At 41.6% G+C, this 15,403-nt stretch overlaps 1 protein-coding gene across 1 annotated transcript in view; it reads left to right on the top strand.

The window, feature by feature from the left end:
• Positions 1-5,464: 5,464 nt before the first annotated feature.
• VSTM4 (V-set and transmembrane domain containing 4) overlaps positions 5,465-15,403 on the top strand; it is a gene marked incomplete at its 5' end in the record, with an annotated part of 31,277 nt that continues 21,338 nt past the window's right edge. Inside the window, 3 exons of the mRNA XM_009587277.1 lie at positions 5,465-5,863; positions 12,292-12,360; positions 13,828-13,935. Coding sequence (XP_009585572.1) covers positions 5,465-5,863; positions 12,292-12,360; positions 13,828-13,935 — 576 coding nt within the window. The remainder of the gene's footprint in view (positions 5,864-12,291; positions 12,361-13,827; positions 13,936-15,403) is intronic.

Below are 15,403 nucleotides of genomic sequence, written 5' to 3' on the forward strand. Positions count from 1 at the left end.
GCAGGCTGGCCCCTCACCCCGCTCTGCCGCTGCCTTTCCGGGCTCCCGGCAGCAGCGCGTCTGCACAGCGACCCGACCCGCAACTGCGTTTTCACAAAAAACCCCTTCCCATGCCGAAGTTTATGGAAATGTGTCCTCTGCCCCTTTTGTGCCGGGCGGGACGATGTTTAGCTGCACCGAGGAACTGCCGGCGAAGTTGAGGCAAGGGGAGATTTGGCATTGCTTTTTCCACAGGTGCCTAGATCCTATAGGCATCCAGTGGACACGGAACCTGTAGGTCGCTTGTAAAAAAACCTCCCCCGCTCAAGACCTTTCTGCCTCCAAAATCAAAGGTGCATTGGCCAGCATTGTGTCCTAAAGCTGCAAAACGGACACAGAGTCCGGATCTGAACTTCAAGGCGCAGTGAGGGTTAGGGGGTGGGGAAGCCCTCCTCATTCAAGGTTAATAAAAGAGCTGGATTTGGATCTTCACCTCAAAAGGGCAGGAGATGGTGGAGGCAGAAGTTTGGTTCAAGTCCATCTTTAGTCACTGCAGAAGCTTTCTCAGAGAAGGAGCCTCTGACTTGTGAAACTTGCAGACAGATCCGTTCAACTGAAAACAGCTGGTTGCTTTTGGTGATCTTGCTAGCCAGCTCCTAATTATTTTCACTTAAACAAAGAGCTTTGCTTCTTCCTGGCTCATCTGCTCTTCTTACTTTTTAATTGTAGAGAAGACAAAATAAAGCAGGCTTTGACAGTAACGTTGTTTCACAGAACAAACTACAACAGGGATAAAAGCCATCCCGTATGCTTCTGGTCATGCAAATCTGAGATCAGAAGGTAACTACCCTGACGGCCTGCCTCTTTAGTCCCTTAGCTATCAGCAGGGGCTGAGGAAAAAAATCCTCTCAGCCCTGAAGGGTGGGTTGTAGATTCTGCCTGTCAGTCTCCATGGAGGAAGGAAGAGAGGCCTATATATAACTGGATCGTGAGCAGTGCACAGGAGCACCTCTACTTGTATCTCCACCAAAGTAGCTGGGGTTCTTCCACAAAAACACAGCCATGCTGAAACTGCTCACCAAACGTAAGGACCCAACAGTGACTGTGGGCGCTCTGCTACTGTTCCAGCACAGACAGAGGGGACAGCCCTGGCATAGACAGGTTTCTGGCTGCTAAAAGTATTTGTTACTCCTGACAGTGCCGTGAAAGTGTTTTGCTATGTAATATGGCAGACAACAAAGTCCAAACCTAGCTAATGCTTGGAATTGAACTGGTGTAAGCAGGAGTGGACTATTTTCAAAATAGGATTTTTCAAAACACAGTTTAGTCAGCAGTAACCTTCCCTGACTCCCAACAGGCTAGTGAGACATGCAGGTAGAAGGTAGCAAAGAAACAAAGAGCTAAAACATCGGGATGGGGACAACTAAGTGAGCTGGTTGCAAATAGGAGAGACGTGTTTGATGATTAAGCACACTGCAAAGGAATCCTCACGTCTTTGACTCACTCTCCTCCCCTTTTCTATAAATAGTTTCCCTTTCCAAGCGGAAGCAGGACTAAAACTTGTGGTGATCTCCACCTGAGCGGCTACATCATGCTATACTGGGAAGGCAGGAGAAGAAAAATAGTGAGCCCTCACTTGAAGCAGCAATCTGAAGCCTAGAAATTCAGTGCTCTGTTGGCACACAAGCCTGCTCTCAAGTTGTGGAGGAGTCTTCTGTCGTGGCAAGGAGCCCATTACAAGGGTAAAACCTCATGTTGGGGCTGATCCAGTGCCTGCTAAAGACAGGAGGAACAGTTCCACTAGTGTCTGGGAGCCCTGAATGAGGCTTTTCCTTTCCACATACGAGGCAAATGACCCCTTTCCTCGAAAATCCACCACTGTTCCTGCTCCAATGGCAGTGGGAGGATACAGTCAAATGGACACTGTTTTTCTGTTTTATATAAAGCATCACCTGACCCTGTTCAACATTTAAGATGAGATGAGATGAGATCACCGGTAAAAGCATCAGGAAATTGGAAAAACTCTCCCCATTGCTGCTCTTGTACAGCCGCACATTAGGAGCTACAGAAGAAAGATAAGATGGATTCCCACTGATCAGACAACATGAAGGATGCAAAATTTGATATTTCCTTATAAAAAGGCATGTCCCCAGAGGAAAAGTAGAAGCTTCAGATATAAAATACCTATGTCTGTATGAGTGTAAACAGCTAGAAAGGGATCAGAGATTCCACGTACAATGCTTCTTTATCTTCTTGCAGAGGCTTCCATCATCACCATATCTGAGTTCCTCTGTATTTTCTCTTGGGTACTTTTTGGCACTGTGTTCTGCCTAGTTTTGAATTAAGCAATGATTCTTTTGCCTTTCATTTTGGGACTCTATTCCACAATTAATCCTAGCCAGCTTTTCCAAACAAGAAGTTCACATGTCAGGAAAATGACATAATTGTTTTTCTTTACAGTTTTCACGACATACTCATAATTTCAGTAGAAAAAGTTTGTGTTTTTCATTTAACCAAACCACATTTTTATAAATTATTTATTAAACATTTATAGCCTAAGTAATTATGAGAACCCCAGAAAGTGTTGAAATTCTTAAACTTATTCCTTATTTACAGAGCAGCACAACCTTCAAAATGTAATCTTATTTCAGTGGCACAGGCAGCCATCTTATCTTCACATTTGCCTGTAAAGCACCAAGGTCAGGTAACTCCACCAAGTAATAACTGAAGTTTCATGCCTGGAAAGCTTTTAGTGGTATTCAGCCTTAATTTTAAATTTCAACATCCTGTTCTACTTGTGTGCTTTCTACAATCCAAAATAATCTCTTGCTTTGGCACTTACATGAATTGCACACACAAGCATCATGCACAGATAATTATATCAATAGTCTAGGCCATGCTTAGCTGTAGTTTTTTAAAGAAATTTAAAAAAAATCCCTTTCTTTATACAACTTATTTTCTACTTCATAAAGAAAAAATAATGTCTACTTGGAAAAAATACACCATTTGGTAGAGCTTTCTATTGAAATGACCCAAAATAATTATTACACTATTAATTTTCAGAGGGTTCTTCTCAAACAGCTGCAAGGTAACTTCTTTAATTTAGTGGATTTACTTTAAGTAAGGTGGTACAATTCACCACTCTATTTCACGACTTTACTGGGGCCATAAAACCAGTGTCTCTGCCTCCAATACTCCTTCAGAAACAGAATGGAAATACTTTACTTGCTTATTTTGAAGATAAATATATGTTTGTGTTTCAGGAGCTGATGTCAGACAAGAGTCTGCCAAAACGCTCATCCCCTTTGTTAAAATGTTCCTAGCTGATGTGCTAGAAAAGTGTCCAGAAATGAAAAAATCATTCTCCCAGAGTTGCAATTCTCATTAGTATTTGAGTACAGTACATTCACGTAACAGGAAGCTTAATATTCACATTTTAGAGGACATTTCATGCTTTGCAGAGTGCATTTCAGGGAGTGCTTGCTCACTGTTGAAATATGGTTCTCTCTCTAGTGGATGCCATCAGACCGGTAGATTACACATTACAAGTCATTTAGGGAACACATTGCCACAATATACCATTGGTCAAAAATAGGTCAGTGTCTGATATGACTAATAAGAACATTCTTAATGTACATTAGGAAGGAAATAAAATGAGTGTTGTTTCCCATGCCTCAGAAAATCAGTCCAGCGTAAATCAGTTAGGTCAGGAAAGAAAAATCTTCCTCTAATGAACAGTATGGACTTCTTTCAACTTTCACCTATACTGGCCATGGTTAGAAATAAAGCAGAGAGACAAACAACTGGTCTAAGCTGGGTTCATGCTGAAGAACAGAAAAACAAGAGTCAGAAATGAATGGAACAATGGAATAATCATTTGTCCCAATATAATCATAAAATCATAGAATCATAGAATCATTAAGGTTGGAAAAGACCTCTAAGATCATCAAGTCCAACCATTAACCCAACACCACCATGCCCACTAAACCATGTCCCTAAGCGCCTCATCTACACATCTTTTAAATACTTCCAGGGATGGCAACTCCACCACTTCCCTGGGCAGCCTGTTCCAAGACCTGACCACTCTTTCAGTAAAGAAGTTTTTCCTGATGTCCAGTCTAAACCTCCCTTGGCGCAACTTGAGGCCATTTCCTCTCGTCCTAAATCTCATGTCATGTTTTGTCATGCAAATAATGTCAGATGAAATTGAATTTGTAGTCAGAGGACTAATCTGACAGATTTAACCCAGACTTGAGATGACCATTTGATTATGACAAGGAGAATATTACTTAAAACAGAGGCCACGAGGAACTGTAAAGTGAGGAGCTGGTTACGGGCATATAGGGAGGTTAATAGTCTTTCAGTGACCATCTAGTATCATGTAAGGTTTGCACCTTACAATTATGTCCAAAAGTAGACAGAAGCATGCACGTTGAAATTACGTGTCCTTATCAAAAGTTAGCGTAAGATTGGGATAGCATGTAGGAAAAACTCAGGACCAAGTAACAAAAGTGGAGCAGAACTTAGTAAAGCAAAGTCACGTACTTGGGGATTAGTAAGAGTTTCTTTGATACGCTAGGAACTGAACTGCAAATGACAAAAAAGGGAAAATGCCCAAGTATATTATTTAATTACAAACTGACATATAATGACATGTGAAAATATCATGAAAAAGGACAACATAATTCTGGGGTATACCAGGCAAGCTTTATCCCAGTCAATTCTGGGAAGTACTGTGACTCTTTCACAGGACATTGGAGAGCTGCTTTCCAGACACTGACTATAATTCCAGTCACCCACATTAAAAAAAATTAAAATCATTACAATCAAAACCAAAATTTAAACTGGAGCCAATGCAGAGAAGGGCTACTGAGGTGAATAGGGAAGTGGAGACACTACTTTACTAGAGGAGACTAACAGAGCTTGGCTTCTTTAGCTCAACAAAGCAAAGGCTAAGACACCAGATAATTGCTTTCTATATGGAGTCAGGAAGCAAGTGCTAGCGAAGAAAACACTACTTAAACTTAAAGTTGGCACAGGAACAAATGGGCATAAACTGGCTATTGAAACAATTTAGCCTGGATATCCTAAGAAGGATGCAAGTCATCAGAAGAGCTGGTCATGGTACAGCTTTCCAAAAGACATTCTTGGCTCTTGCTCCAAGCTAGTTTTAGATTAATGCTTGTTCAGACTGATGAAAGATTATGTGATGTTGGGTCTATGACAGCAGCAAGGTGTCCACTTCAGCCCTATCTTATTAAGTAGCGACAGCAAGAATACTAGAGCAGACTCACTAAAGGAGGGCCTCATACCATCCTTAACATTCACAGGGAGACAGAAGATGTCAGGTTCTAAAAGCTCATTAAATTGCTGCACGCTGAACAGATGCCATCAGTTTACCTGCTGTGGACTTACATGCTGGGACAGATTATGGTGCTGTTGTGTTAGTATGGAGGATTCTCACCATCTTTTCTTTCCTTTGCAGATGTTTGTGAGGCTTTAAATGTGACAGTCTCTCCGGGACCAACAGTGCGATACTCCGAGGGAGATAATGCTACCCTTTACTGCCACATTTCTCAGAAGAGAAAGACAGACAATTTGCTGGCTGTGCGGTGGGTCTTCGCTGCATCACCTACCCAGGAGTATCTGATGATCAAAATGACAAAATTTGGGTCTGTCCAGTATTATGGAAATTATACTCATCATTCCCACAAGCAAAGACTTCATCTTCTTAAAGAGAAACATGGAACTATGTACAAATTTCTTATTCTAAGCCTCCAGCAAACAGATCAAGGACATTATATATGCAAAGTCCAGGAAATTGGCAAACACAGGAATAAGTGGACAGCATGGTCAAATGGCACAGCAGCTACTGAAATAAGAGGTGAGAGACTACTGATCTCAATTCTATCATTTTTCTTGTCCCACGATCCCTGTTTTTCTTTTCTTGTAAGTTCATCCATAAGACATTTGAAGTTAGGTTATTTTTAAGTGTTATCTGTGCATATGAGAAGAAAACCTAATACTCAACCTCTTTACTTACACATTACAATTTAAACATTATTCAGGCCATAATAAAATGTAAAGAAGTGAGCAGATTGGTAGATTTGTAGAAGATAGTCCATTTCGTTTGCCTTTTACTGGAATAGCAGTAATTAAAACTCCTTTACATTCAGGTACAGGTCTCTACAGCTTTGCTAGTGGGAATAAACAAATGCCATTATTATTTAAATACAAAGTGACAGAAACAGAGAAACAGAGAGAAATTAACTTATTTTCTGAAAAATATGCAGTGGGTCAGCCAGAAATAGAAGCATTATATTTTAGATCTATGTTTTGCCTCTCTCTTGGTGTTTTCATTGCTTTTAGTTCTAGTCTAGCAGCTGTTGGTAAGTAGCATTTCTAGTATCACTCTGTACTTCTGTTTATGCCACTTGTAGCCAGAAAGCAGAGCTAGAAAAACAGTGACCATCCTGCTGGTATTGAACTTCAGATAAAGAAAAGACCAACAACGAGTGAGGGTTTTGAACCAAGTTGAAAACAGGCCTTCTCTCAAATCTAACGCCACCACACCCACACTTTCAGAGATGGGTGAAACTGGCTTTTAGAGAACAGACGCCTTTGAAGGGGTGGTTGAGCTCCGCAGTTGTGCCATTAGCGCTAGCTAGCAAACTAGCCCCCTGCTTGTGGTTTTATAAACAGAAAAGTTGATTTCCCACAGGTCCAACTCTAAAGATAATGCCAAAAATCAAGTGTGACTGCTTGGTCCACGGGTCGGGAAATTAGGGTACAGGACACAGAATTCATTAGCTTCACAGCTCAAAAAACAGTTTCTTGTTTGATTTTTGTTGCTGTTCTCACTCTTTTGTTTTTGAATGAGGAGGAGTGAAAACACTAGAGCCCAACGTCTCCTGAACTCAGCCATCTTAATCTCTGGAGGGCATTAAGTTTTGCAAGCACTGACCCCATGTTGGGCGGCTGGAGCCAAGACACAGCGGTTAGTCTTGTAACCACACAGGGATGTGAAATGAAACTTTATTGCATGCGTGATTTAGCCCTACAGACTTCATGCATTAGCTTGCTCCATGCTCAGCAGTCGTTCTTCCCTGCTGTTCCTGCGCTTGGCTAGGAACTGGCTCTCCTCCTCCTCTCCCTATCTCTTCCTCCTTCACCCCTCTAGATTTGGCTGAAAGGAGAGATTCAGCCACTGTCAAGAAGGAACTGGCAAGCAGGAGGACTGATCACCCCAACTGCCTCAGCCTCTCACCTTTGGGAGAAAGCTGGCGACTGGTGTGGGGAAGGGAAGCCAAGGCTCTCATCTCAGCCTACAAAGAACAAGTGGTTCAATCGCTGTGCTGGGGGAGAAGAGGAGGAGAGGCTGAGAGTAACTACCAGGTGGTGTCACTTCCAACAGCACCTTGAATGGATGGCCAGGGCTGAAGCTTGCAGGCCTACCAGCAGGGTTGGGAGGCCACCATACAATCCCGGAGTCTCCTAGCAGATAGACCACACCTTCTTCCAGTGCTTTGGGGAAGAAATTCTGAGGATAACTTGAGGGATGGGAGCTAGAGGGGGCCAGGTCTGGTGTCAAGACACAGAAAGAAGCAGCGAGGGAGGAAAGTACTGTTTCAGCTGGGGGCTTACACTATACTGACCCTTCCCCTGAAATCTTCTGCACCAGACCAGGTAGCTGTCTGCAAGAGTAGTACACTGAAAGATAGAGTGGATAACATCCTTCTTGCATGAAGGACTTGCAAAATAGACCAATAGATGTACCCAAGGAGTGCAGAACAAGTAGCAGGCTTGCGGGGAAAAAGAGAAAAAAAAAAAGAGAAAATCAGATGGAGAATAATTTTTTAGGATTTTCCTGTGATAATGTCATTTCATAGGGCAGGTCAGCATTTTAAAGAATGTTTTCTCATTCACTGAATGGTGGAATTTCTTACATGCCTGTAGTGAAACATACGGATTTGTCAGGAGTGCTTGGAAAGGGAATTACATGTTCCAGATAAATGGCAGCAGAAGAAAAAGCAATATAAAATATTGTCACACCACCTGTCATACCCCTCCTCACAAAAAGCCACTCTGCATCTTTCACAGCTGCTCAGGCTATTGCTAACTGTAACACAGAAACTTCTCATTGCTCTTCCTAGCTAAAGTGTGGGGTTCAGTTCAATTTAGTTATTGCAAAGAAGGAAAGTGTAACTTTTCAGTCCAGCCCTTAAATACTATTTTTCCCCCCCCTGATTTTTAATATGATTTATGAATACATGATCAGGGTGGGGATTTGAGACTCATGACTTCATCTTTCTCACATTCTCTGGTCAGCTGTATTGCTTCTCTCTGCTTCAAACGTAACCCAAAGCAGAGCAGGAAACCTGAGACGGGGGAGGAAGGCAGGCCCACCTGTAGACTAAACACACCGACAATACACCCCCTGGGCATCTGAGGCAGACACCACCACCCCCCCGGCCACCCCGAAAGAGTATTTATTCTAATTCTAAATCCAGATTAAAGATACTAAGACATCTGAAAAATGACTTACCATTAAATGCCATAGCAACTGTTTTACTGCTAAAAGCCTTTTTACTGGAAACAAAGGACACCTTAGCTAGCATTCAGTTAACGCACTGTGAGTGTACAGGATTTGCTACACATGGGAGGGAAGGCAACTCTTTTCAGAGTGGTGATAAAGTCCCCAATTTCCCCAATGGTAACACTTGGGCTTTTCAAGGAAATTTTCTTCCAAACACATTTTGTATTTTATATTATGATCGGTTACACTTTTTATTGCAAAGGGATTTACTTATACTACAGTTAGATCCAGGATGCGGCAAAAGGAGCAATACAAATTGCCTGAAGCATTTGGATACTTAAATTGTACTGCTTGTGCTTTATCAAATAAGGTAACAGTATTCAAACAAATCACAGTTGCTGTCGTGTCTGACATTTTGTTCCAGTTAATGTATCTGCAATTATGGCCAAATTCAAAATAGTATCTTTATGCTAAGGCACCAGGCATGTTTCTTACAACCTTGTGCATCAAGTGGATGAAGAAATAGCATTTAGGTCCCTTTTTTTATTCACACAGGAAGAGGAGGTCACTGTGTAAGACAGAAATTTCCAGAGGGAATGGAAAAGGGTCATTATGCTTTTTCAAAATCTGACTTGCTCTTGAAGCAGAAAAAATCTGGGACAGTTCAGTACATAGCCTTTGTTAGCCACCAAGCATAGTACTATTCAAAGCAAAAGACTTTACCAGATTACAGCTGGGTCTGTAGTATCTACTGCTATTAACTTATATTCAGATTTTGTTATTTGCTAGCAAGTTTGCAGGTGTGAAATTGTGTAGGCCATGAAGAAGTTGCAAATGCATTTTCTTGCAACACAAATTTACACAGATACACATATTGGAGATGTGGAAAAACAGTTGAGCTACAGACTACAGTTCCTCAATGTGTAATGATGGCAGTTATCTGCTTCTCCTTTAGGGACAGAATATATTTCTTCAGAAAAGGAGCCTCATCTGATGGTGATGGAGTCCGTACAGTCTTCTGTTCGTAGACTCACCTGTCAATTAAGCAACTTCCTAGTGTTTTCAGAAGACCCAGCTGAAATTTGAACTGTTGCAGTTTGCCCCTTTAGGTGTAGTGAATACAAGACATCAAACAGGATTTATAAAAAGGCTGCTGTTAAATCTTGGTAGTAAAACCAAGAGAAATCCATGTCCTGGTGTTGCCAAGAAGTGTCTCCTACTCCAGCCATGCAACATCTTCCCTCTAAGCTAAGGTGAACCTTTTCCCCTTCCCCCATCTTCTCATCAAAGGCATCTGTTCTTTTCCTGGGTTTGTGCAGTCAGTGTTAGCCTAAAACCAAGTTAGTGATCTTCATTATAGTACAGAATACACCAGAAAACAGTTTATTTGAGGAAAAAAAGACATCAGAAAGATGGTTCTCCCACTGCCTTCCTATCAGAAAACTCAAAATAGTGAGTAGTCTTCTCAGAAGAATATGCAGCACCTCCAAACCATCATTTACAGTTGGGTAATCCCTCAAGCCCACTATGCAAGGTACTGCACATTTCTTAGGAAGAGCAATACGCATTGCAAATGGTTTACAATCCAAGAGAAGAAACTACATGTAGGAGGACATAGAAAATTATGTCCGACTATAATCCTACTGGCATGGACAACACAAACAAGTAGAGATGATCACAACAATCTGTCTTGTTAGGAAGTATGTGTGTCAGAGTTTCCCATAGTTCTATTAAATATTAGTTGCATGTGGCATTTTCTAACAGTAAAAATGTTGCAAGATACAGGAATGCAAGAATTTTTTTTCCCCAAAATGAACAAAAGCCCTTTTTTTCAGAGAAAGTATTCTAAAATACTTGCCAAAAATCTCCATGTGTGATACTTTCATGTAACAAATGAGTAGATTTGTTAAAAAATTCAGGATGAGCTTCCCATCACAACTAAACAGAAGATTTCATTAGTCCTGAAAGCAGTTCCCTATCCACTGAGTTAGCCCCACACCTCACATTCCCTACAGGACACTCCTTAATGAATTACCTTTCCAGTAAGAAGGAGGTTCAGACCTCATTGGCAATCTGAGGGACATCACCAGACTCCTATTCCATTGCAATGATTGCTAGCAGAAAAAAAATCATGGATTACCATAAGTGAGATCATCTAATCTGATGTCATCAAATAATGTCAGCATGCATAAACAATCTGGCTGAGGAGAGCAGAGCGGGTTTTGAACAGTGATCCAGCAGTCAGAGCATTTGGATTCTAGTACTAGGTTATACAGCTGTTATGACATTGACATTCATCCATTTGCCCAGAGTTCTGTAGTCTGCTCCTCTTTCTGAAACAGAGAGCGCAATTCTGTGCAAAATCTGCAGCTGTTTTCCCTCTTACTTGAATTAGGATATAGTCATTTGGTTGGCCCTTTTTCTAGGATATAAAGGTGAGCTGGTACACCTTGTGGTCATGCAGTCTTCCTTCTCAGAGGAAAAAGAACCCGACCCATAGGCAGGGGAATTACTCTGGCCGAGAATTTAAGCTATTCTGCACTCAACAGTCAAGACGATTGATAGAGCACTGACAGAGCAGTTTACATTAATTAAGATGTTCAGGCTAATCTGTTCCTAATCTAAGCCAAGGACACTGAGGGTAAGTAGATGCGTTCTGCTTCCCAGCTCAGATATGCACTTTCTAAAGCATTTGGACATGCTTCAGAAAGTCCATGCATGCCTGGGTGGCTTCTTTGCAGATAGGCAGGTGTCATATCCGTGTATCTTTAAAAGGCACGGCATAGAAGCCAACTTCTGAAGGAAGGAAGAAGAAAAAGAACTCATGAGCAGTGCTCCCACTTTAATGGGTTATTTGGGTGCTGTTGTAGGAACTGCAGGGCAGTTCAACATGCCAAGGGACATCCACAAGAGCTTTGGAAGGAAGGCAAGTTGAACAAAATCAGGGGCCTACAGAGTCAGTCCTGAAGCTCGGGAAACATATTGGCAGAGATTACTTCAGTGCCAAGCATTGCTAGAATGACTTTCCTGTTTTTTAAAAAAATCTGTGCCTAATGTGGCTGGCTCCAAGTCAATTGTCAGGAAGTCTTCAGAGGTGTGTCCTTCAGTAAAGCTACTGCTCTTCCAATTATTTTTTTTCCTTAACCTCTAAAACTTAGAAATAGACTACAGTGTTAAAAAACCTTCTTAATGTATAACTACAAGCGAAAATAAATTCCCATTCTCTTGAGCAAAAGTTGTTCATCTCCTCTCTCAGAAGTAGCCTGTTTTGGGACAGAAACACAAATTGCAATCCTAGAGGTACAAGTTCTGGGTAACTGAGAACATAGACATACAGCATTAATAGCAGCTTTTTCCCTGGGATACTCAGATAATCCCCACAATGCTACTACAGGCCTTAAAGCACATGGCCACCCTATTCTAAGGCCTAGGCTCTTCTAAAGTGTGTTTCTATCCGCTTGCTGTACTTCACTGCATTTAACTTTCAATTGAAGAGCCACACATTTCATCCCAGAATAAGATGACAACAGGGAGGCAGTCTCGCAAGCCATACAGCACTCGTGAGGGGTGCCAAGCCAAATGAGATTTGCTGGAAGACATTTTTATAACGCTGTTTTGTAACTGAAGTGTTTCATTGAAAGGTAATTATCCTGTGAGATAAGGCAAGATCTCGGTGCACTGAATTCTAAGGCAGAACTACATTTACTTCAAGAGGTCCCAACATTTTATGTCACACATTTTCAGTTCTTGTCATGTCTTCTTTGGTTTTTTTTCAGTGATTTCATCAAAATCTGCTGATGATCCCACTTTCAAGAAAAACCACGAAGCTTGGAAGTTTTTTGAAGGTAAAGATACATCTAACTGCTACTGGTTGTATACAAGATGTTACTTTAGTTCAATGCTACAGTACAACTAAAGTGCCCCAATCAGGCCCAATTTTGCTAGTTCATGTGCAAACTCGGGTCTTGCCTGAAAAAGCATCCTACAGCGTACAAGAGGTGCTGGAGAAAAGAGAATAGAAGGCTCCAGTTTCAGTTTCTCATATGTTTGTTCAATGGGAAAATAAGCTATGCCTGGCTAATCACGCAATGCAAATAAACCCCCTCACCCAGGAAGGTGCTGCGTGAAGAAGTACCAAGCACTCTGCACTCCCACTAGCCCTAGAAACTGCTCACCAGACATGCTCTGCGCTGCAAGAGCAGCCTAAAGCTCCCTTGAGTTGCAAGGCAAGCCAGTATTTTCTGTGTAGATTAGTGAGCAACTGTTCTAGGAGACTGAAATCCAGAATCTGCAGGCAGTTGGGATTCCCTCCTCCTCCTCCTGCCCCAATCTGGAGTGCCAGTGAAGCACCAGCACGGCATCTGCAGCCACGCTGCTGCACTGCCTGCCAGGCAGCAGTGCTCGCTCGCAGGCTGGCCTGGATTCTGTGGGGAGCCTTACTGTTTAAACCACAATTTACAAACTATATTGTTGTACTGTGTAAGGGGAACGAAGCACAGAACTACAGGTCAGGGGTCTAGTTCCAGCAACGCTATTTTCTACAAGAACACTTGACCTCTGAGGCTTAGTTTCCTCTCCGTGAAGCAGGAAAGAAGCCAATATACCTCCCTAAGGACATTTTAAGATTTTAATGGGTAGAGCATCCTTAAAGTACTCTATTTAAAGTTCTAGTAAAAGCAGAAATAAGTCATTAAAGACTTCTTCTCTTTCTGAACGAAATACTCCATCTTGATCTGCCATGGTACAACTCCTGTCAGCTCCAGTGGGAATGTGTTATGGCACCTGAATAAAAGCCATAAAGGGAGACTGAGGCAGTAGATTGAAAAATTAAAAGAAAAAAAACCCACAAAAATTTCAAGCCAGTGCTGCCACCAGAAGCAGCAGTCACAGACTTTCTTCCTTCTTCTGCAGCCACTCAGCACTCCCCCCACCGCCACTTTTTTTTTTTAAACCAGTACAGCTGTTTGAACTGGGAAATAATCCAACTGAAGTCCTTCTGGTTTTTGGTTGCCCCACCAAAAAAAGGAAAAGAGAAAAGAGAAAAGAGAAAAAAACCCAAACCAGCCCTTTCCTCCCTCCTGAAAGCAAGCCCTCGTAACTACACTTATTTGCATTTATGGAGACTTCAACCAAATTTTAAACTGAGCAGGATACTGTATGAAAGTTTCAAGAGGGATAAATTACTTCTGAACTGATACCCTAAGTCTTTTGGGCCAGGGTCTATTTAGATCTTGTAGACATAACTTTTTTCTATCCTGTAAGCATGAAGCATACAGCTGCAACACTGACCATCATCTGTGCTTGGCTTTCAGATTTGTACGTGTATGCCGTCTTTGTGTGTTCAATAGGAATCATCAGCGTCCTCCTTTTTACACTTGTCATTCTCTGTCAGTCACTCCTGAACAAGAGGAGATCCACAGGTGAGTGAAATGTCATTCTTGCTGACTGCAAAGCCCTTACTAAAGGGGGAGAGGGGGAGAAGGAGAATGCAGAAAATGCAGGGAAGACAAATATCTCTTTGCCCTGATTTTAATAAAAACAAACAAAAAAATATTGGTAGAAAAGACCATTTCTGCCAGGCATTTTGCTCCCTTTAAATAGCTTTAAATTTGCTTTGGACTTTTCAAAATTTTTCAACTTTGCATAAACATAAATTGAAGGTTGTTGGAACTTCTTTCAAAGAAGACCAAGTGCTGTATCATTAAATTGCATTTTGACCAGATGTAGGTAACATTTCGCATGAGTGACATTTCTGCAGACAAGTTTAGAGGGGTTTCAAAGCAGTCATCTTCTGTTCTGTTTTCTTCTCCCTTCCTGACTAGCTGTCAATATTCTTGGGAAAATGGGGGTTATTAGCACTCTCTCCTTCATAGCGTTCTTTGAAACCAAAGCATCATTTTGTCATTCAGATGTGCGTTTTCATGATAATCTTTCAAGATCAAGGATTACTGTTTCATTCTTCTCTTCCTCAGAGGGTGTTTCTCAGAGAGGCTAAACCTGCATGAAAGCAGCCCTATTGTAATCAAAAGTGCTGTTTCATACCTGTGGAGTAGCCAGTGCAGGCTCTACTTTCATTTTGGTTTAAGAGTGGTTTATTTGGAGACCTCACACAAGCTGTGAGGATGCAATACCAGCACGCTTAGCAGCCACCAAGTTAGAGGAGAGAGTAAAGACCATCTCTGAACAGAAGATTTCAAAACGAGTTTGGTTAGTGATTTGTCCTGTTAATGACAGGAGAGAATTGTAACTTTGCTGCCTCTTCAGCACTACACACGTACCACAAAGGAATGAGTGACTCAGATACACGAGGGAGAATACATGTAAGCCAAAAATAGATGTATACAGAAGTCCTTGCCTGACCACAAGCACATTTCAGGCTGTGGCTCCATCTTCCTGGTAGTGTGCTCAGTAGAGCAACTCTGATTCTAACTGAGCCCAACAACTCTGCTTGCCAAGAGGAAGGAGCAAGATCAATGTTATTCTTCCTACCCTGTTAAGTGATGACAAAAGTTTTGTGCCAAGGGAGTACCCACACTTAAGTATGTTGGTCATGGTGAGTCACCCTGAAGCCACAAGCACTAGACACACTGATGTATCCTGGTTTTTCTTGAACAGACATTGGACTAGATTTTGCTTCTGGTTTTAGTGATATATGCTGGTGTAAGTATACAAGCAGCTTGGAGAAAAGGTCTCTTTACATTGAGCCAACACCAGTTAAATATAAAAATAATATAGAATAAGCATATACAACAGAGAAAAAGTAATTTCTTCTGAGCTGCTAAATCCTTTCTTCACTACCCTAATATCTGAATAATTGCAGGCTTCACCAAATTTTTATTTAGATTTTTAACATTATCCAGTAAACACTGGCAGCATTAAACTTATGGA

Source organism: Fulmarus glacialis, unplaced genomic scaffold (assembly GCF_000690835.1).
Source record: "Fulmarus glacialis isolate BGI_N327 unplaced genomic scaffold, ASM69083v1 scaffold43811, whole genome shotgun sequence".
Lineage (NCBI taxonomy): Eukaryota > Metazoa > Chordata > Aves > Procellariiformes > Procellariidae > Fulmarus > Fulmarus glacialis.